Source organism: Sabethes cyaneus, chromosome 3 (assembly GCF_943734655.1).
Source record: "Sabethes cyaneus chromosome 3, idSabCyanKW18_F2, whole genome shotgun sequence".
Classification (NCBI taxonomy): domain Eukaryota; kingdom Metazoa; phylum Arthropoda; class Insecta; order Diptera; family Culicidae; genus Sabethes; species Sabethes cyaneus.
Window position 1 is genome coordinate 174622194 of NC_071355.1, and position 24005 is coordinate 174646198.

Genomic DNA, 24005 nt, shown 5'->3' on the forward strand with positions numbered 1-24005 from the left:
TTGGCAGTATCCCGCAGAAAGTTTTGGGTACTCAGGGGAGCCAGTGCAGCTAGAAAGATATACCGTCAATGTGTGACTTGTGCACGTGCTAAACCAGTACCGTTAGCTCAACAAATGGGTCAGCTACCGTTCGATCGAATTCAACCGAATCCGCCGTTTGCAATTACTGGCGTTGACTACGCCGGACCAGTCAGCATTGTCAGTCGCCGGACTAGAGGGGCAAAACAAAGCAAGGGATACATCGCACTATTTATTTGCTTCTCCACAAAGGCAGTACATATGGAAGCTGTGTCCGAGCTCACCACTGCTGCGTTCCTAGCTGCATTTACTCGGTTTTATAGTCGCTACGGTTTACCAGCAAAAATGTACTCGGATAATGCAACGACCTTTCGCGCAGCAGCCAAACATCTACGTGAAATGTACAATCTTCTCAATGCGTCGCAGCATAATGAAATGGTAACCGACTTCATGACTAACAAGGGCGTGGAATGGAAATTTATCCCTGCTCGCTCCCCGCACCATGGAGGACTGTGGGAGTCAGCAATTAAGGTTGCCAAGCAATATTTGGCAAAAATAATTAGAAATTACATATTCACCTTCGAAGAGTTGTCCACATTGATTGCCCAAGTAGCTGCTACCATGAATTCGAGACCACTCACGCCGATTTCGGATAGCCCAATGGATTCACAGCCTCTCACTCCTGCTCATCTGCTTATTGGTCGAGCGCTCACCACTATTCCAGAAATTAACATGCTAGAATGCCAAATATCGTCCATGTCACGTTGGCAGTTTACTCAATGCCTCGCACAAGAGTTCCGAAGCAGATGGCAGAAGGAATATGTGCTTTCTCTGCAGCGAATGAAAAGGTGGCAGCGATCGTCGGTAAACGTTTCGATTGGAGATTGCGTTCTTCTGGTGGATGATAATTCGAAACCAAAACAATGGCCATTGGGAAGAATCATCGAGCTTTTTCCCGGACTTGATGGATTGATCAGGGTTGTAGCCGTAAAAACCTGTAGTGGCATTATGCGACGTGACATCCGTAAAATAAGGGTCATACCATTAGACGCAGATGAATTTTGTCCCATGAGACTTGAACCTGAAATTCCCAGAGGCAATTTGGTGGGCGGATTATGTTCGCGCAGTATCTCTACCTGATTCCCGGTTCGAGCAGTTATGCCTATGCAACCAATACCCAACTTAAATATTTTGTATCACCGCACCTAAAATTGGCATCTTGTACTTCCTTCGCCTTAATAAAGCTAGTATAGAAAATTGTTAACCAAAACCACACGCGTTTTTTCTGCTCTCGACCATAACGAGCAATCCCTTTCGATTTCGCGCGTTTTCGGGCTCTGGCCACTCTAACCTTATTTAAAACTGCTAACAAATATATATTAAACAAAAGAAAATTGAAATTCTCTTGGAATTATTCTAAAATCCAAAATTATGAAATGATTCGAGTTTCCACTATTACCGGTACACCCACTATTACTGGTAGATCTACCCTAATATGTTCTCGACAAATGCTAATGCGTAGGGGAGATGACACAATCAAAATTTAAAATTGGCAGACTATGATAAATTTTATCGCATAAATGGTCGGTGAGTCAGACCGAACCAAGTGATAAAATTCTGATTCAGAGAAAAACGCGTTCAAAGTTTGCTGTTTTGTAATGATTTATACCTATCAATCGTTTGAAATCATCTTAAGCGTGTAGGGCGCTATATCTCTGCATATTAGCGTTGGTAAGAGGAAATGCTTATCAACCTAGGGACTGTATTGACTCGTTTCATAATGCCTGATTTTTATTTTCAGGTATAATAAATTCAAGTTTGTCACGTGGTTCCGTAAATCTTGCATGTACATATTATTTTTCGATATAAATTAAATTACGGCTTATGACCATTTATTATATTCAATTTTTATAAAAAAGGTATATTTTATATCTTAATTTTCTTAATTATGACTTTACAAGAAAATTTTCGAATATCTCATATAATTGTTGATTACATACTGAGTGTCGTTTCGAATAGCAATTTAGCATTGTTCGTTTTCGTGCCTCGCTTGTTGCATTTTTCCGACAGCGGTGGTTTTTGAAGATCATTAAATTAACTTGGGCACACTTAATAATGACGTATTTACAAACCAGAACGTATATTGAAACGTTTCAATCGTCGAATTAGATACGTGAAATCGTTACTTAGGAATATCGCGCGCGTGACTACCATTATATGATAATCGAATATCAAGGACTTGATAGCTCTTGAACAACTCCCTGATAAAGTAGTCAGGGTTTTTAAGTATTTTTTGTGATCGAAGGATGCCAAAGGGTAACTCGTGCAACCATAGTTTTCGATATAATTGCCAAATTGATACGTTTGTATCAGGACGGCTTTCGGGCATAGCAACAAATATCTATCGGTATCTAATAACTGCTCGCGCTATTTCGGACAAATCGAATAGGTTAATAGCAAATAGGTTGATAAGCTTCGGTATCGGTGGACTGATTTCTCATAGTTTTTTTATATCAATATTTCGGATTTCTTAAAATTGAAAAGCATAATGAAACCACTCCAAATACTACAAAAAAAAAAAACAAAATAGAAAGCATCGTAAAGTTTAAACATAATTATGATCCAGTAACAAAATTATAACACAAAAAGATCATAAAAAAGAATAAATAATAGTACATGACAGAAAACGGGTTGTATGGACCAGAGCAATCACATTGAAAATATTTATATTAAGTATATCCACAATCTAAGAAAGCATTCAAATAACCCAAACTCAAAGACAATAAATAGGTGCAATAACAGAAGTAAATAAAGAAAATCACGTAAAAATCATATCTTTAAAGTACACAAAAACAATAACATCAATGAATGGGAGGGTCCATCAGGGTACTTGTTTGAAGCAGTGTGCTTAGGGAGAATGAAGTGGTCAACTTCCTAAAGTTAACCTTGGACCGGCTAACAACACATTGTGGATAATGAGCGGGCCCTTCTCCCCACCTATTAGTGCCATTCTGCATTGGGAGGGCTTACTCAACGATTGACTCATGTGATCTAGTTTCTGGAAAGAGATTCTTAAATACCCTTGGTACGTGCAAGTGATGTTCCCTTTTGGCCCTTCATACAGGAGCTGGTAAACGTGTCCAATCGTTATGTTTGTACGACTCCCCTTGTCAAGATATGCCCATTGCTATGAACAGTTGTTCTGCTAAGATAGGTGGTAGTTCATATACATACATACATACATCAATCGTTTGAAATCATCTCATAACTTTGGCTGTTTGCATCATTTATGTATTCTGGTTAAAGTGAAATGTAGCTTAGGAAATTCTTGATCGTTTGTTGTCATTAACTCATTTTGTTATATTTTGCGACATGGTCCGGTCTGATTTAACACCGACAAAATAATAATTTGTAGTTTTTAATTGTACTGAGCTTGTAATGGAATTGAATTAATGTACTTTATTCATTTATCTGATGGCATATACACATATGCCATATGGCATATGGCATATATACACAACGAAATATGTTTGCATTTCTGGTAAAAGCTGCACATTCCTCACAATGATTGGAATATAGATACAAGGCGACAATCCCCACCATGCAATGGACAGGCCGAATATTTCCAATACCATTTGATTGGTAGTCTCCCATTCCAGATTGCCCACCACCATAGTTTGTATCTATCTTAAAATTAATTTCCTCCAGCCATAAATCTGCTTTTCGATTAGCTCGCCAGCCGTTCGAAATCGAACTCAACAAGGTATTAAAAGATGATCCTACCTTCCCGAAGGGGTTTTGCCCACGCGTGATGAACGTTCCTTCGACACGTATCCCCACGGTTGTCTATTTCGACTTCATCATCACCATTTGCTACAAACTTGCCTGTTCCGGAATCGTTCGTTCGTCTTCTAAGAGGTGTTCTACCAGCAGTTGTAGGTGTGGAAGCCTTGTCGCCTATGTTTCGCATGCAATTTTATTGTTGTATGAGAAATTTATCGACTTGAACATCGCTCAACCGATTGGTCCCATCGGCCTGTAGGTAAGTCGAAAATGCCAATCCTTCCCAGGGATTGTTTCTGCAGACGAGCTCCTCTAGTGGAACCGATTTCTCGTCCGCACTCGCATCATCGTTGTAGCATAATACGGAACTTTCCCTTCACATGCCAGACCAGTCTGGTAAAGTCCCGTCGTACCCCGATATGTTGCGAGGAAAGGTGAGAAATGTTTGCAATAATTTCCACGTCGATGAATTTGTTAAACTTTAGATGACCTTTGCCTGCCGTGAATCATGTATGGCAGCCGTACCGAGCCAAGGCGAGCCAAGCCAAACCGGAGTTAATTTATGCTAGCTTATCGATGATTTTCACACTCGATTTCATTTAGGTTATGGCAGGCAATACAGTTTAGAATGCGAATCAGTTGAATAGCAAATGTTTAAAGCAGACTGAATGAGTGAGTTAATATGTGTAATCTTTAATCTAAAATATACACAAATAATACCCGAGTTGCAGTTCAAATCACCATTTTAAAACAATTTCAAATGCATAACAATCCACTACCTACTCATCGACACCAAACAATCGAATTATGTGAACTTTGTCATATGCTTCACCGGACTAATTCCAACGAGATTAAATAACGACCGCTAAGTCGGCACAAAGCGACAGCAATTGAAACGAATTTCCGGCACGGAACGGCAGAGATACAATGCTATCAGTGCAATTTTGTTTCGAAAATCCGCAGCACTTAAAATTTTGTTTTATCCCCACACCAACCGACCGACTTGGTTGGACGGTTGGACCAACTGTTCCGTGCATTCCGAAATCATTTTCCGGAAGGTGCTTCAGGAAATCTGCTCCTTTGCATCACCATTTTTGGCCCTTTTTATGTTTTTGGTTATCGATTTTAGCTTACCGTAAACGATTAGTTCGATCGGCTCTGCTGTCCGTTTGCCGGCGATATTCTCCGCGACACAAGTGTAGTTTCCGATGTCCTGTCCCGCACGAGTGTGTGTCGGCCATATGTGTACGGTGTACGGCCAGCCGGTGGATGACCATTGGCAGCAGCCAGCAGTAAAGTGAATTCACGAGTTGTCCGGTGTTGGTCGATGTTCGGTTCCGGCGGTCGGGGGCAGATTTGCACCGGAGATCCCGAAAAGTTGTTATTTTAGGACATGCCATCAAGACCGGACCGTTCCGAAGTTCGCAGTAGCATGGTGAAATTGAAATAATAAAATAAAGTTTTATTATGGTTTCGTGTTGCCAGGATTCGCGAAAATAGAATGCGGGGAGTGGCGAGTGATTTAGGGTGATTCTCAATCGGAGTTTTAGTGTTGTGTTAAGTAGTGGATTTTGGAATGTTGAATCGAACGTTAGCTAGGTAAATTATTACGAGACGGAAAGGCCAGCTGAAGAACTTTGCCGATGTTTTGGGATCACTCGAACTGTTGGACATCCCTGACGGAGCACGTGGGAATCAACGGGGTTGGATCGGATCTGGACGAGTGCGTGTTATATTGAATATTAATAGGTTTTTGGCACAGTAAATGGGTCTGAACGCGGAAAGTGCTGTTATTGTTGATGTTGTTTGGGATGGAATTGGTAAAGAGGGAAGAGGGTGGAAATTTTTGGCGAACGTTACGAACCTGCAGTTTTACACCGTTTATCGTGATACTACCTTCGGACGTGAAGGACAACAGCGGGCTGCTGGTGAGAGTGAAATTGTTTTTCAACCACGTGATTTGAGGCTTTGGATAGCCTTTTGGGGCCGTGCATTTAATTTCCAGCTTTTCGCCTGCTTCGGCACGCAATTTCGTGGATGGAAGGACAAAGTTCTTTTTAATGTCTGAAATAAACGAGAAGAGAATGGAAATTGGATTAGTTATTGAGTTACTCAGCTTCCATTAAATCGCTCGAGCTTATAATTCTACGCTAATGGCTATGGTATAATTAGAAAATTAACGGCAACTTAGTCAGTGGAATCGACTAATTGTTTAACCTTGTAAATTATGCGATTAGCTCATATGAAAACAGTTAATGCTGAACTCTGTCTTAATCTAATCATTGAAACAAAACCACAGGAACAATTTAAATTTAATGGTTTTTAGATTTGTGAAATAGGTAACGATAATAGGTTTTTTAATCGAAAACAATTATTTTGTCGACATAAAACTAGTTATTGCTCATAATAAAAATATTTCAAACTGCCATACCGACGTCAATAAAACTGAAACTGCAGCACCAGGTTCCTTGGATGTTTGCGATAAAGTCAGGCAAAACTTGACAACACATAAGAATATGGTTTAGAAATTCATTTGATCGTAAACAATGCATTAGGTATTTGAGCATTCAATGATTATTTAAATCGATGGTTTTATGATTTACTACCTGTACCACTGTGCGTTGCCTTGACACCAACATTGAGCGAATAAAGCACCTTCTGTACCATGATAAATAATACTGATTATGTTCTGTACTAGATGTACGTTAAGTTAAGTACGATAATTCGATCCCATTCTTTTTCTTTCTAAACCAAACGTGTGTTGCACCTAGCAACTGAAACCAGAGCTGGGCACCGCTAATCAGCTAACCGCCAACTTTTTAGACATCGTGTAGTGCATTCGCTGGGTTTTAAATGTGTTTCATCAACTTCGGATAAGTTGAGCCTGAGCCTAGCCCTAGCCCTAGCCCTAGCCCTAGCCCTAGCCCTAGCCCTAACCCTAGCCCTAGCCCTAGCCCTAGCCCTAGCCCTAGCCCTAGCCCTAGCCCTAGCCCTAGCCCTAGCCCTAGCCCTAGCCCTAGCCCTAGCCCTAGCCCTAGCCCTAGCCCTAGCCCTAGCCCTAGCCCTAGCCCTAGCCCTAGCCCTAGCCCTAGCCCTAGCCCTAGCCCTAGCCCTAGCCCTAGCCCTAGCCCTAGCCCTAGCCCTAGCCCTAGCCCTAGCCCTAGCCCTAGCCCTAGCCCTAGCCCTAGCCCTAGCCCTAGCCCTAGCCCTAGCCCTAGCCCTAGCCCTAGCCCTAGCCCTAGCCCTAGCCCTAGCCCTAGCCCTAGCCCTAGCCCTAGCCCTAGCCCTAGCCCTAGCCCTAGCCCTAGCCCTAGCCCTAGCCCTAGCCCTAGCCCTAGCCCTAGCCCTAGCCCTAGCCCTAGCCCTAGCCCTAGCCCTAGCCCTAGCCCTAGCCCTAGCCCTAGCCCTAGCCCTAGCCCTAGCCCTAGCCCTAGCCCTAGCCCTAGCCCTAGCCCTAGCCCTAGCCCTAGCCCTAGCCCTAGCCCTAGCCCTAGCCCTAGCCCTAGCCCTAGCCCTAGCCCTAGCCCTAGCCCTAGCCCTAGCCCTAGCCCTAGCCCTAGCCCTAGCCCTAGCCCTAGCCCTAGCCCTAGCCCTAGCCCTAGCCCTAGCCCTAGCCCTAGCCCTAGCCCTAGCCCTAGCCCTAGCCCTAGCCCTAGCCCTAGCCCTAGCCCTAGCCCTAGCCCTAGCCCTAGCCCTAGCCCTAGCCCTAGCCCTAGCCCTAGCCCTAGCCCTAGCCCTAGCCCTAGCCCTAGCCCTAGCCCTAGCCCTAGCCCTCGACCCGCGAACCACTTCCGTTTCCGAAGTGACTACCTCCGAACTATCACCGCCCGACACATCCAGCAGCGCCAGTTTTACTGCAGGTCTAGCAAACAGTTCTCTACCTGTCGGCACTGTAGCACTCACCTGACCCGACTTATCCGGAAACATTTACAGTATACGCCCTCGTTCCCATTGATTCCTCGCTTGTTTCACTGCTTCGAACCACATTGTGCGCCTCGTTAGCATCGGAGGATATTCCCGCACCCATCTGCACCAGAAGTTGTTCACGATATGCTGCGAAAGATTTTAGCTGTCTCGTAGGACGTTTTCGCTAACCGTATCAGACACTGGTTGCTTGATACCGGTCGATCCGTACAGCAGGACGTTATTCGGCGTGAGAGCTTCATCATCTGCTAGCTCCAGAGGAACGGAAGTAATCGGTCGCGAGTTTACAACCGCTTTGGCATCCAACATGATCGTTTCCAGCACCTCATCGCTGAAAAGTTGCGAGCTTTTCGACACAGCTCTCATCGCCGCCTTCACCGTCCTAACCGATCGCTCCCAAGGTCATCCCATATGCAGAGTTGCCGGAATGTTGAAATGCCCCTGGATATATGCATTGGTAAAGGTAGCTGCACAGTCCTCGAGGACTCGCTGGATCTTCTGCTTTCCTTCTGTCAACTGGCGGTTGGCGCCCAGAAAGTTCCTGCCATTGTCCGAAAACACTTGCAACGGCGCTCCCCGTCTGGCAACAAATCTTCTGAGTGCCATGACGTAGTCTGCGCCCGACTTTTACTTCGAAGGGTCCCATATTATCTACTCCGACGTACGTGAACGATCGAAGAAACGGTATCGGGCAAACTCTCGGTAAAGATCCCATCAATGGTGGTGCAAGAGCTGCTTTCTTGCCCTTGCAATTCTGACAACTTCTACCCACTTTCCGCACGAGCACCCGAAGCTTGGGTATGTAAAATTCCTACCGTAGATAATTTCAGACCGTTTCGCCGTTGGGGTGCAAAAACCATCGGTGGTACGTATGTACTGACAGAGAAGTGATACGATGATCCCTGGGAAGATCTACAGGATATTTCGTAGCATATGGGATAAACTTCCAATCCTACTTGCTACCCGAACAACACCACATGCGTCGAGGAATGGTACTAGCGCATGCAGCGAACTGCTTCTCCCAGCACTGCGACCATGTTTCAGCTCATCAACCTCTACCGAATAAGACTGCCTTTGAGCCTGGTGCCATAAAGTCACCTCCGCTTTCATGAAGTCGCACTGATCCCGATTCTGCCACCTACATTATCCATCCAGAGATCACTTCCAGACTCTAACTGCCCGGTGTACGTAAGCCATCGCTCGCACTAGACGATTCCAGTTCGGGAAACGTTCGACGTTAACTTTTGGTTCCACCGGTTGGTGTATGGCCACCATGCGAAGTTCTTCGCATGCAGCATTTCCTTCATCAACCGCTACTGATTGTTTGGTCGATTCTCGTAGAAACGACGAACCTCGGAACCAATGATTTTCCGGGTCGAACGACGGCCCGGTGTTCCACTTTGTGGCATCATCAGCCACATTGAGCTTAGATTTAGCTAAGCCAATTTAGCCAAAAGATCGAGTACATCCTGCGATTTGGATAGAATTTTTCCAAATTCTACCCCTGCTGCGGCATGAATCAGTTTCATTTGTTGGACAAGCTGTACGACTTCCTCCACCGAATCGACACTGCTGATGAAATCATCCACATATTGGTCTTTAATTATTGCGTAGATCTGCATGCATCAATTGATTGTTGAGATTTGGGATACAGAACAATTACCGGAGGTGTGAAAAATGGTGTTATTTGCCTTATCCACAAAAGGGCGATTGGATAGTCGAATCCATTCGAATCTTGTAGGGGACTTCGACAAGGAGATGTCGTTACTGTCTGCTATTCAACATTGCGGTTAAAGGTGTTATAAGACGAGCGGCCCTTGATATATCCAGTCAACTTATGTACTTTGCCAACAACGTGAATGTTTGCAGAAAATTTGAGACGGTGGAAGATCAGTACATCAGTACAACATCGGAAGATCAGTACACGAAACTGAAGATTGGGTTGAGGCTAAATACTTTTTATTTATTTATTTATTGTTACCAACAGGCAAAGCTTGCCCTAATGGTCCTTATTAACTAATACAAAAACCCGATTTAATCCCCCAAGCAACACAGCTTGTTATCGAATAGTATAATATTACATATATCAGAACTTCTCTATTACCTGAAAAGCGCAAAAAACTTAAGTCTAATGAAACAAGAATTGAAAGAAGTATGTATCAGGTTATTTCATACCAATTTAAAACGTTATTATAGCATAAGCTACAACTTGTTCTTCCAGTAGTTTAAATTTAGTAATGGTGACGTAATAAAAACTTCGTGTTGACATGTTGACAAAACAAACATTATACATTAGATATGAGCTGTCAAATAAATTCATGTTATCCCAAAACATCTCAAAACCTTAATAATAACGACATATGTTTTCAAAGTACGTTTATAGTACGCATAAGCGACTAATTTCCACGAATATTATTTTCTAACTTGTTTTGTGTGTTACTTGGGCCACCTAGTGGTGAAAGGAACCTTTGTTATACGGTCTTACTTGCTATTTGAGATAGAAATCGACACGTTTTCGGAACATAATTCATCTATTGGTTAACGTTGCGTAATGCGTTCGTTTACATAAAATATTTGAAAATTGAATACGTTTACAAAATTTGAACAAAATAGGAACACTTTTAAATTTTGATAGATCCTTTTTTCATGAAATTGCTGAGTAAGGATAAGTAAGTTGTTATTAATCTGAGAAGTGAAAATAAAAGTAAGTTGTAAGAGGAAATCTTATTCTTTAACATATACATTGCCTTGTAAAGGTCTAGTGTATAGGTTTTTGAACTATAAATAATTTCCTGTAATGCCATTCTATTTGATTCACATCAATAGAATTTTCTTGAATAATTTTCGTTAATTTTTATTAACCTTCGGTTACTCACGCTGTTGTATTTTGTACAACACGTGTAGGTTTTCCAACGCCATATTGCTATAAGATTACAAATCGTTATTTAACTAACGTATATTGTTCAATAAACTTATTCTGAGCAAAATATCATAATTATTCAATGCATTAATAATTTAAATTGTTGGGAAAATAGATCAGCATAAACCGACATCACAGAATCGAAGCAGAATCAGCATGCGAGGTGTACCGCAATTGACCCCAACTGGAATTTTCTCTCGTTTCTTCATACGGAAAAATGGTGTCTGTATGCAGCAAAACTAGCCAATGTAAAATGTTTAAAATGTATCCGTCTGCTGGTAGTCGAGTAATTCGTAGTCAAAATTAAGGTATTTTTTATAATCAAAGTTCTACAGTTCCTAAACAAGCAAACATAGAGGTATACTATATTCAGCAAAGTTGTTTATTTTTATCATTTGTACAACTTTGTAATACATGAAAAAGTCATACAACAATTACAAAAAGAGCAAAAATATAAAAACTGATTTTACATATTCATATACAATAAATAAGATTTTTCTATCTTCACTGCAGAGATAGAAGGTTACAGTCTTTAGTAAAATTTCTTGTAATAATATGCTCTATAACTTTGCAGAACACATCAATGTGTTATATTGACAGTGAAGAAAAATAAATTTATTTATTTCACTTTTAGGGGGATTAATCAAAATTTAGATTCCACCAGACGATAGAGCTTTTAATTTCAAGAAACTCTTCTAAAGGTTCGATAAACCTAAAACCAAGTTTTCCCAGTCAAAACTCTAGTACGCACGTTTTCTTTGGTTTGAGGCTATTGTGCGCGCGAGTAACTGTGTTACAAAAGTTGGCGCGAGTGTTCGAGGGTTAATATCTTTTGACCGGTACCACCAATTCTTATGAAATTTTGCATATATATTCGTAGTGTCAAACCCTCTCGTTTGATATTAAAATAATTGAAATTAGGTAAATTATCTTGGTTAAAATCATTATAAATTATTGTTAATTTTGGTGTGATGTATACGGTTGCTCATAACTTTCAAATTAAACGTCCAATCAAAAAATCATTCAACAGTGATCTATTAGGATATATTATCTTTCAAATGAGACTAATAGCGCATAAATCGGTTTGGCCATCTCTGAGAAACAGGCGATAATTATTACCTTGTCAAAACATATTTTTTAAGCATAACTTTTAAACTACTTGTTTGTTTTCAATTAAAAAATCCTGAATAATTTAGCTTTAATAAGGGCTTTCATTTGATGCTAAGATCGTTGTAATCGGTCGTGTAGTTCTGGAGAAACCCGTGTCACGTATTTTTCACATTTTTGTCTATAACTTTTAAACGAAACGTCGTGTCACGAAACAACTCAATAGTGATCTACTAGACAATAATACCTTTCAAACAAAAGTAATAGCGAACGATTCGGTTCAGCCATCTCTGAGAAACAGGCGATAGAAAAAATCATTACATACATACATACACACACACACACACACACACACACAAACACACACACACACACACACACACACACACACACACACACACACACACACACACACACACACACACACACACACACACACACACACACACACACACACACACACACACACACACACACACACACACACACACACACACACACACACACACACACACACACACACACACACACACACACACACACACACACACACACACACACACACACACACACACACACACACACACACACACACACACACACACACACACACACACACACACACACACACACACACACACACACACACACACACACACACACACACACACACACACACACACACACACACACACACACACACACACACACAGACATTGCACAAATCGTCGAACCCTATCGATTGGTATATGTGACTTGGCCCTCCGGGCCTCGGATCCATTTCGTGTTTTTCGACCAATTTTTAAACCTTTGTTATAGTATAACAAAGGTAAAAATGTCGAAACATAGACACAAATCTTGAACGTAATACTTGTTGAGACAAATTAAAATCGAACACTAATGAAACTCGGTTGAACGACCTCTGCAGACCAGTGATGGCACTGTTGGCACTGTAGTTGGTGCGACGAAAAGGTAAATTTAGTAGGGGTAGCCTCCGCAGTACTCTAGCTGGTGCATTCAGGTTGATTTGACGAAGGATGGTAGGGCAGTCGATGTTGGATGTCAAGGTGTCCGAGACAACCATGGCGTGTGCTGTTTCTCGGCGAAGTTCGAGAGTGTCGATACGAATGAGCTGGCAACGATCCTCGTATCGCGTGTTTCTCATTGGTTGACGCCATGGAAGCCTTCGAAGAGCGTATCATACGAACCGACGCTGGATACTTTCGAAACGGTAGATTGCGTTGTTGTAGTGAGGGACCCATACTACAGAGCAGTATTCTAGAGAGGCTCGAACTAGTGACCCGCAGAGCGCTACCAAACATTCTATGCTGTTGAAGTCATTCGCAGTCAGTCACGTGTCATTCGCATAATCAGGCCTAGTTGTCTAGAGGCCTTGGCAACAATGAAAGAAATGTGTTGTTTGAAAGTGAGCTTTACATCAAGTAACACGCCGAGATCCTTTACTTGTTCCACGCGCTGAATGGGAATCCCATTTGGTGTATATTGGAAGTGTAGCGGGTGATTTTCCCTCTAAAATGTGATGAGCGAATATTTGGTTGGATTTAGCAGCATTCGTTTAGTCTCGCACCAGCTAGCAAAGGTATTAAGCTGTTGCTGGAGAAACAAAGCATCGTCACTGTTATGAACTGCGTAAAATAACTTCAAATCATCCGCAAATGCGAGACGTGGACATTCTAGTGAATGGATTATATCGTTAAAATACAATAGGAATACCAGCGGACCCAGATGGCTGCCTTGTGCAATCCCGGAGGTAGCGAGGAACGAATCGAACGTTCGTATACCTTGGCTCACTGGCAACAGAGGACAATAATACCAGCCGTGAGATCTAAAGGCTTATTATTAGTGGAAGTCGTGCCTACTATGGAGTCCACAAACACTTGCGTTCGGATAATCTGAACCTCTGTATAAAGTACTTATGGTACAAAACGCTTAATAAATCGGCTGTAGTCCATAGACATGAAAAGTAGACACTGCTAGCAGAAAACCTGCAAGAACTCGGAGTTTTCGAACAGCGGACGCTTAGAAACCATCTTTGGCAGTGTACAAGAGAACGGTGCACCACAATCTCATGCGTCTCTACGGCATCTTAGCAGTATTCAAAAATTGGCTAAAGCTGGACTGATACGGTGGGCAAGACATATTGCTGGAATGCTGGACAACTTTCCTGCAAAAATAGTTTTCGCATCGAGTCCGGATGGAACAAGACCAAGGAACAAGACCAAGAGGAACAAGAGAAAGGAACAAGCCCACCACAGCGAGCGAGGTGGCAAGACCAGAGCGTGCGAGATCTCTCGAGTAGGAACCCATGCGGAACTGAAGATCAACTGCGATGGACCGAGTTAGATGGAGGAATGACGTTATGCAGGCCTTGTAAGACGTAAGGCCAACTAAGTAAGTAAATATCCTTCCTTTAAAAAAGTTGTTGTGAATGGTCGAAGTCTAATTGGTCGCCATTCTCAAATCGGTATAGATCTCAATTAACCCTGTGAGAGACTGGATTTGTTGGCGTACGTTGACGTTGTTAGGCGTACGACATGAAGGGCATGTCATTAGAACTAACATCTCACTTTATCTCTCTGTGCTTTATTCACGGTTTACACAACAAAGTGACAATCGGAAAAAGTAAATAACAAGCTTTTGCTCGCTAGTTAGCAGTTATTACTAACACACGCTTGTCTAGAGTAGGCTTCATACCAATACACTTATTACCGAGGCTTTTACATGAGCTTCGCTGTGTGCATGTGAAACTGTAATATTGTATTGCAATGAGTAAAATTGAATTTATTTAGGAGAAACCGAAAGTGGCTAACGTTATTGTGTTAGAGCGACAAACACTGTGTTCGTTAAAAATCTAAACGTTTATTTGAATGTTGCATTAGCATTGGTAATATATGAATGTTAAATAGCAGAGCTTGCAAACATAAATACAGCTGATCCGCAGCCAACCTCACCGACTACGAATATCCCGAAAAATATGGTTTGTTTTCTTTATCAAGACATTCCGCTTCTAGGAAAACACTGGAAGTAATGATTACGTGGCGAAAACGTGCTCTGCCAATACAGATGCATTTTTAAGCCAGAAAATAATACATGCATCGAACGGTAGCAGGGGCGGACTGGGAGCCAAAGGGCCCACCGAGCCTTTGAGATTAGGGGCCCCGTGCAACTTGACTCGACTCAGGCACGTCGAGTGTCGAGTATCGGGAGAACGAACAGCATAGCGGCTCGATGCTCGAAACAAAACAAACTCAGTTGTTATTAGGACCGAGTTATCAGCTTTTCGCGTGTGCGTCATATTAGCGGTTCACGGTACTTTAGTTTGGACGCATTTTTCTTCAACCCAATCTTCGCTACTTTGAGTTTTAGTTTTTGCAGCCACCACCACAGATGTTGTTCTATCGACAATATCCATTTCATTGGCAAAGCAGACGAACTAACTAGATTTGCTGACGGTTGTGCCTGTGTGTTGCTCCTTTCATAACATCCTGTAACGGCATGTTGTACAGCCCACCTGAGGGACCATCACGTTAATAAAGTCCACTGCGAGGTTAGAATGGCCATGATTTTACGGTCGATGGTAACATACGCAACTTTGAAATCAATGAAATAATTGTGCGTAGAATTCTGTATTCATGAACTTCTTGGAGGATCTGCCGCAGCGTGAATATTTGATTCTTTATTGACCGTGCTTCAGCGAACCCGGAAGAGAACTTTCCACATTCTGATAAGTGCCACTGCGCATTTTTGCCAGCAATGCAACGTTTTCCTCATCTATCACCCATTCATATTTCAAATAAGCGTATCAAATCAAATTAAGTATCAAAGTACCAAATAAGCGGATTTTATAAATGATAGGATGTCAACAGTTCAATATAGATAAGTAGCTTACTGCGTCTTCACATCAGAACAAAACAGTTCATAGTGCAGGCGATTCCCGTGCCGAGTTATAGCTATCCCTGGGATTAAACTCTTGGATTCTCCTATAAGAATTCTGCTTCTATAAGTAAGGTATTCTGTGCGAATCCTCTGCAGAATTTCTTTTCACGATTCCAATGTGAGGAATGCGCGATCCTCTGCGCGAATCTTTTTGGTTCATCCTGATAGAGCTGCGGAAAAAAGAACCCACCGTCTAAAAATGTCAGTACGAAGAGCACGTGCTCGTCAGTCCAGAGGAGAGGTTCGCCAGCAACAACACACGGAGTTTCTACAAAGCGGTCAGGTGCAAGAATTTTGCCATGCCTGTGATGTGCAATGATAGTGCTGGCAACCTGCTTACTGACAAAACGACGGTAGCAGCCAGGTGGAAAAGTATTTCCAGACGCTGTTGAATAGAGAAGTAAACAGGAAGATCAGCAGGTACAGGATAAGAATTTTGAGCGACGGCCAAACTGTGGAGCCATTAACACAGGAGGAGGTCAAAAAAGCAATCAGTGAGCTGAAAAACGGTAAGGTTGCTGTAAAGGATGGTATCCTGGCTGTACTTCTAAAAACGAGGAGCGAGCAGCTGTACAAAACAATTCGCCACCTCATTGTCAGGAATAGAATATGGGACGAAAATAAATATCGGAGGAGTGGTTGATTGGCCTCATTTCCCATAATTTTAAAAACGGACATCGACTTGAGAGTAAAAACTATCGAGACATTACGTTGCTCAATTTTGCCTATAAGGTGCTCTCCCTATCGTGTGTGGCTGAGTCCGTTAGTTGAGTTTTTCGTCGGCGAGTTTCAAGCTGGTTTTCATGAGGGTCGCTTCACGATGGATCAGGTATTTACCCTGCGTCTAGTAACTGACGAGTTCCGGGAATACAACTTGCAGATTCATCATATTTTTATGGATTTCAAGGCGGCATACGATTCAGTAAAACGAAATGAGCTGTGACAGTTAACACTAGGACATGGTTTTCCCACAGAACTAGTTACGTTGATTCGTGTGACGCTGGATGAGTAAAAATTATAAGTCAGAATAGCAGATGAGACCTCACGTGCTTCTTGATTTTGCGGATGACGTCGATATTACCGAAATCAAAAGTACAGCAGCGAAAGAAGCCTTTAGGTCATTTATTGAGAAATTGGGACTTACCATTAACACCGCCAAAACGAAGTTCATGGCGTGGAAATCCAAATGGTGTTGGTGTCGAAGAGGAACTGAATATATTTTGATATGCTCGTGATATGTGACAACGATGTAAGTCGCAAAATAAAACGACTAATTGCAGCTGCGAATTGGCCTTTACGGAGGCATTACATTTTGTAGCTGAAGTCCTGTAGCTTGCAAATTCGCATAAACTGACGCTCTAGAGAACACTAATGCTCTCGGTGGCCCTTTACGGACATGAATCATGGACGCTAAAAGAAGCTGATCGACGAATGCTTGGGGTTTTAGCGTAAAGTTTAGCAAAATCCAAAATGGCGTGTAGCGCATATGCATGAACCACGAGCTGTATTAAGAATGTAAATATGCTGTTATAATGAAGATAGTACAGTGTGACAGTCTGCGCTGGGATGGTCACGTGTCTAGAATGCCCGACGAAAGAGTAACCAAAATTATTTTAATCATAGAATCAAGAAGAGACCGTAGGCTTCAGAGTAGACATCGCCACTGAAGTAAACTAAGTATGGAGCTTAACCCGACAGTTCGATATTTATAAGTAGTCAAATAACTGCGGATGAAATACTAATTCTACTTTTAAATACTCAGAATTGAAGCTAGTAATATTTTCTGAGCTTGGACCCCAACAGCTCAACTTAAATGGTTTCATGAATCACGGGGCCCCAGCAATTGAACATTCGTGAGTCGTAGAAAAAGTTCAATTGAAAGAGAAATTTTGGTTTAAAGTTCGGGTCCCCAACAGTCCCATTTGAAGCTGAATTTTCAATCATCAAATCGGTTGATTTCATGAATCATGGGGCCTCAGCGATCGAACATTCGTGAGTCATAGAAAAAGTTTGATTGAAAGAGAAATTTTGGTTTAAAGTTCGGGGCCCCAACAGTTCCATTTGAAGCTGAATTTTCAATCATCAAATCGGTTGATTTCATAAATCATGGGGCCCCAGCAATTGAACATTCGTGAGTCGTAGAAAGAGTTTAACTGAAATAAAAATTTTGGAAAATCTCATTTTGTGTAACGACGAAATTTTTACTGGGGCCCACCGGGCATTTGCCCGGTTGCCCGGTGGGCCAGTCCGCCCCTGAACGCTAGCCATTTATCCAGCCATCTTTGAGCCATTTTCGGTTTCCCCTTAACTTGTCTCTACTTTTTCAATGGTATTCAAACAATCATACTTCAAGACAAGATAAAGATAAAGTAATAACATAAAACAAGATAAGGTTTTAAGTTTTTATTTTCTATTCACATTAGCGTCCACCATCTCATGCAGACGATTAGTCTCAATGAAATGAACCCTTGGCACTTTCCAACCACCTTCGCCATGGCGCGGCGCCTAGACGTAGCTGATCAATATTCTCAGTACACTGTCCGGTCCGATCTGGCGCTTCAGGGAAGTTTGCTGGCGACCAACCGGCCAGTACAACAACGTTGGTGACAGCTTTAGCACAGTTTCGTCCCGCAGTCCTCCCCACAGATTACCTACCTATTGTGGAGCGCGTACCCAAAGTTGGCAATGCAACCGACAAGGAAATCGCATCGAACATTGTCATCGGCAACAACAATGTAATTTTGTCGCACAAGCCCCAATAATGGTCGGGTACAAGAAATGTAACGCCATCAGCGGCGCACCAACAACCGGGCGCGCAAGTGATTCCGTATTATGCCTACACTAACATATTAGCATTAACATATTATAAACGACTCGTAGATGTATCGATAGAGATAAAGCGCCAGCACCAAACAGTGCAATGATGTATGAACTAAACGTGACTAGGTTGGCGAGAATATGGCAAAATAAATAACCGCTGATCGCCGGGTGATGATCTGTGGTTGGCTGCCGAAAGGATGATTAATTGCATTTATTTCAACCTCCGATTTGAGTAATCCATAATTTGTGCGAGATTATCTCAGTTAGGATATCTTAAAAAAAGAACTAGCATAAGAGCAAAAAAATTTAATAATAAAACACCTACTGGGAGTGCAATTCAATCGAAAAGCGATTCAATTACATACGTCTGAACATCTTTATAGTTTCTCTCCCTTCACAGAACTGCACAATGGAGGTGCCATCACATTCCAGATAGTTTGCAGACGTAAATATTATTCAATATCCTTCACAACACTGCAACTGAATGGTGCGAAGACGTAACAACCCTGAAGTTTGTCGTTCGTGGCAATCCCAGCCCGGAGAACAATAATGCAAACATAATTTATCGTCTTCGTGGAACAGACAACCAGGCCGGCTCGACACTTGTGTTGATATATTTTACAAACAGTTCTTTTATGGCCACCGTAAATCATTTCACTCTATTAATACATTCCCACATCGTTCCGGCCGAGGGAGGAGCTTCCATTCAAATAGTAACCCGAATAAATCCCAACATGAGCAATGCCATTTTGCATTTTTTTATCAATTATTTTTCTGGGTTGAGAAAAAAATGTCACATCCTCGTAGAAAAGGCAGCTATGAATGCGCCAAAAATCATTCGGACATATGTTGCCACACTAATAGCTAATGACTGTTCCTCTAACGTGGTTATTTGTGTGATCATAAATTCTTCGTTGATTAGCTACAACCGAAGAACTGAGAAATACAAATCTGTTTCTAATTAGTGGTCGTAGTTGAGCAAACTAAATCTCAAAATAATTCATGACTCACAACGCGTCTCTGTTTTCTAATTAATCAAAAAGAAACTGGCAAATAATAATTCAAACATAACTGGTAGAAATTAATTTCCTAAAAGCATCCATTTCACATCCCTCGTAATAAAAAGTCACCGATTCGGCTGTCCGTGACAATCGGGCGAACCTGCTAGCGCTGCTGTGCTGATGGTAGCCAATGAAATCCCGAAACAATGGGCAACGAGCATGATCCGGAGCTTTGTATCGCGCTACCTTTCTCCTATTGCTTCCTTCCGCTTGTGCCCGACGCGGGGTTATAGTAAAATGGCACTGCATTGTCTGACCGGGTGGCGAAAGAATGGACAAAAAAAGTCCTGCAAAATCATAAAACACAATCCTACAGCAGGGCTATTGTTTCTCCGAGCGTAATGGGAATAAATAGTGCGTGAATCCAGCGCACACTGGTTGGTGGAGTCTTTGTTTGACAAGGTACCGTAGTTTGGTGTCTATTGGTTTTGTATTGATGAATGCATGTGTCCCAGCACACTTTTGTCATTTCTGATTTTCGTACTTTGATTCGCTTCTCACCTTAAGATTAAAGGCATTAAGGGGAAACCGAAAGTGGCTCAAAGATGGCTGGGTAAATGGCTACCATTCGAAGCATGTATTGTTTTGTGCCTTAAAAATGCATCTGTATTGGCAGAGCACGCTTTCGCCACGTAATCAGTGCTTCCAGCGCTGTTATAATTTCCTAAAACTTGTAATTCAATTTATCGATCTGCTATGTCTCAATAAACGCTCAGCAAAACATAATTGCTAATGGAAAATAAATTTAATTGATCATATAGATCATTAAGTGTTCATAAAACGTATAATCTGGAATTAGTTAATAGATATTTGGTTGCGCACATATTTCGTTGAACTAGCGATTTCCGGAAAAGCAGCAACACAGTATCAAACTTTCGTCACATCAATGAGCTTTTAAAGAGCTTTCAACTTTCGCCGCATTGATGAGCTTAGAGTGAAATAAACAAACACAACGCAATCCGATGCAAGCGGATTAATTAAACATCCTAGTGATCCTACGCATTATTCAGTTGCTGCTGTTAATTTTGATTGAATCGGAATGCCTTGATAAAGAAAACAAACCCTTTTTCGCGATGTTTGTAGTGAGTGCGGTTGGCTGCGGATCAGCTGTTTATGTTTGCAAGCTCCGCTATTTGACATATGTTACCAATACTGATACAATATTCAAATAAACGTTTAGGTTTTTGACGAACACATGAGATGTACAGTACAGTGTTTGTCGCACTAACACAATAACGTTTGCCATTTTCGGTTCCGCCTTAAGGTTTCTAACTAGCTTTCGCACAGGTAAAGCAGGATTCCAATGAAGTCAACTGCGTACCCTAAAATCTTTTTTAACTGTAATATTTTTACCGTTCTCTGTTGTAGCAGCAGCTCAGTAACTCCTATCTTTACCTCTTCGTATTCCCAACTGGGACACGAGAAATTTTAATGGAGATCGGGTAACTAACTCCGAAGGATAAAAACCAGTCGTCGTACATTTGAATCTCGGCTGAGCGATGCTGGTATATGGAGTCAGCAGGATCGTTGCACTAACCCCGTAATTATCCTGTACTCTAATAACCGGCTGCGAAGTCTGTCGATAACGAAAGGTCAAGTCTTAAAGGCGTTTATAACCCAACGCTTTGCTTTTGCTGTTCCCTTATCAGGAGAAACTCTTGACGATGATTTCACTGCTAGACGGAACATCGTTTCCTCAATCTAGTGAGCGGCTGCAGTGTATGTTTCGGGCGGTTCGCGATAGCGTCTGATCTAGAGCAGGCGGTTCAATTAGGTCTCAAAGGCTACAGCGCACGAGATTTGATAGCGTGGCCCTCGAAAAGCAACCTTCCTAATTGCAACGATTACGAATCACAATGAAAATCCAACTTGAAGCTTTTGGTATGGACCAGGGCAACGATATAAGAGCATGGAATGGAAGCTTGATGCCGGGCAATGCAGATCGCTAAATGTTGTGGATGGTGCTGGGGTGCTGTTCGAATAGTTAGAATCCCAAAAGTTCGGAGTCGTAGCACTATAGGAGCTCTGTAGCAAAAGTGAAAAGATCTGGAGTATTCGCGGTGGTAATACTCAATTTTACCAGAGCAATGGAGCCTGAGAGAACTGCCTTTGTAATGCTGGGCAGTGTGCAAGATTGCGTGATGGACTGGAAGGTGATCAACGTGAAGATGTAGCTTCTTCAACTACGCAATCATAAACTTGCACTGTCATCACAGAGGTAGACCCGACGTTGTGAAGAAGGTGTTCTACGTGACGACGAAAACGAGGCGACAACAAAAAGATGGCGACGTACGACAGTTGTTCGCCCTAGGACAACAAGATCTTCGTCGTCGTACTCGTTTTGGCTACAGACAAGCCACAGATATATATATAAATGCGAATTCTTCGCAAACAGTCATTACATCAACTCGTTTTCGCGAAACTCAGCTGAAGAGAGGCAATGTTAATCCACAAGCCAGCATGTGGAGTCCAAAACTTCTAAGACCAGTATTAGCAGACGCAAAGAGGATCTTGGGTCCACCGGCACTGAATCTCAACACTTCAAGAACCCTAATAATCGGATCGCTTCTAGGATCGAGCCGAAACATGGAATTTACTAAACCTTGCCAAGCAGGGCAAGCTGGTTCCACTTGCAAAGAAAGCTAGTCGCCTGAAGCTTGAAATCCTGCGGCTGAGGCCCGTTGGCCGGGTACTAGCGAACAAAAGACATCATCCAAACAAGTCTTGCTCTACTCTGGCATACGAGGTAAAACAATTACTCGAAAAAGAGCTGTAAGATTCCTACTGAGCCTAGCGGCACATGCGGCCCTAATGAAGTGGGAACCAATAAACGAAAGAATATCGTTGCCAGATTCAGAACAAAGGTAATAAATCTTACAGCAATCCAGTGCCATGCTACAACAGATGCTGCAGAGCTGCAGGAGAAAGAAAGTTTCTACAGTCAGCTGAACAGCGTGGTTGATAAAATCCCGAAGGGGGACGTCTAAATCTACTTGGGCGACTTCAACGCGACGATTGGCCCAAACAACGCGGACCTTGAACGTGTCATAGGACGCCTTGGTCTAGAAGAGATGAGCGAAAACGGGGAGCTATTGTCAGAATTCTATGGTAATAATAGCATGGTCATTGGTGGATCGCTCTTTTTCCATAGACCCGTCCATAAAGTCATGTGTGTTTCACGCGACGGCAGGAGAAAGTTAGGTGCCATTACGACATCCGTCGATTGAAGAATCCTGAGGTGGAAAAGGCCTTTGTCGAACAACTTGAATCCCGAGCCTTGGAGTTGCCACCTGGTGAAATCGACGAAGAGCAATGGACCGGCATCAAGAACGCCTTCATCACGCCCAGAGACGAAACCTTCGGTCAAGCGCGCAGCGGGCTGAGAGAATGAATTTCGGATGTAACTTGGAGAAAGATCGACGAGCGGAGAGAGGCGAAAGCCGGCGTTGAGCGAGCGCGAACCAGAGATACGCCGAACTGAAGAGGACTGTTAAATGAGCTTGTTGCGCCCAAAACTCTCCGTTGTGAACAACATTCGGAACCGACGCCAGCCTCAGTTAGATCTCGCGCGGCTGAAGCAGCCATACATCACCACAAACTACGCGAATTCACTCGAAGTTGCGCTGCCGGAAGAGGACGAACTGGATGAAGCCCCTCTCGAGGACTGTTGGAACACCATCGAAACAGCCATCAGCAGTGTAGCGGATCCATCGGGCATGTGGCCCTGCTTCAGCGGAACGATTTGTTTGACGATGGATGTAGGAGGGTGATGGATGAGGAAAACGCTGCGTGGGCAGCCAAGATGCACAGTGCCACACGTCAGAACGTGGAAAGACACAAACAGAAAAAGATGCAGTGAAACCAAATCTTCCTGAATAAAAACCCGATTTAATCCACCTAGTGGTGAAAGGAACCTTTGTTATACAGTCTTACTCGCTATTTGAGATAGAAATCGAAATCGTCTTCGGAACATAATTCATCTATTGGTTATCGTTGCGTAGTGCGTTGGTTTACATAAAATTTTTGAAAATTGAATAAGTTTACAAAATTTGAACAAAATAGGAACACTTTTAAATTTTGATGAAAAAAGGATCATGAAATTGCTGAGTAAGGATAAGTAAGTTGTTATTAACGGACAGAAAAAGATGAAGAATGGAAGAGAAAAGAAGAAATACGAGAGAAAAGAAGAAAAAACATAAAGGATAAACTGGACAGAAAAGTGCGTAAACAGAAAACAAACCCGAGAAACCCCTAGATAGAAAAGGAGAAACAGGAAAGGCGCAAATACGGTAGCAGGAAAATGTAGAAACGAGAACAGAAAAAGAGGAAAAACGGAACAGAAAAAAATTGAAAACGGAAGACAAAAGGGATCGGAAAATGAAAACAGTACGGGACATAGAGGGAAGAAGAGAAAG

General features: G+C 42.4%; 1 protein-coding gene across 1 annotated transcript in view; it reads right to left on the bottom strand.

The window, feature by feature from the left end:
• The window catches only part of LOC128740427 (netrin receptor unc-5-like), a 249626-nt gene that overhangs the window by 171637 nt on the left and 53984 nt on the right, over positions 1 to 24005 (bottom strand). The window contains exons 3-4 of the mRNA XM_053835968.1: positions 5666 to 5865; positions 4936 to 5014 (exon numbers count right to left, since the gene is read on the bottom strand). Of these exons, the coding sequence (XP_053691943.1) occupies positions 4936 to 5014; positions 5666 to 5865 (279 nt within the window). The remainder of the gene's footprint in view (positions 1 to 4935; positions 5015 to 5665; positions 5866 to 24005) is intronic.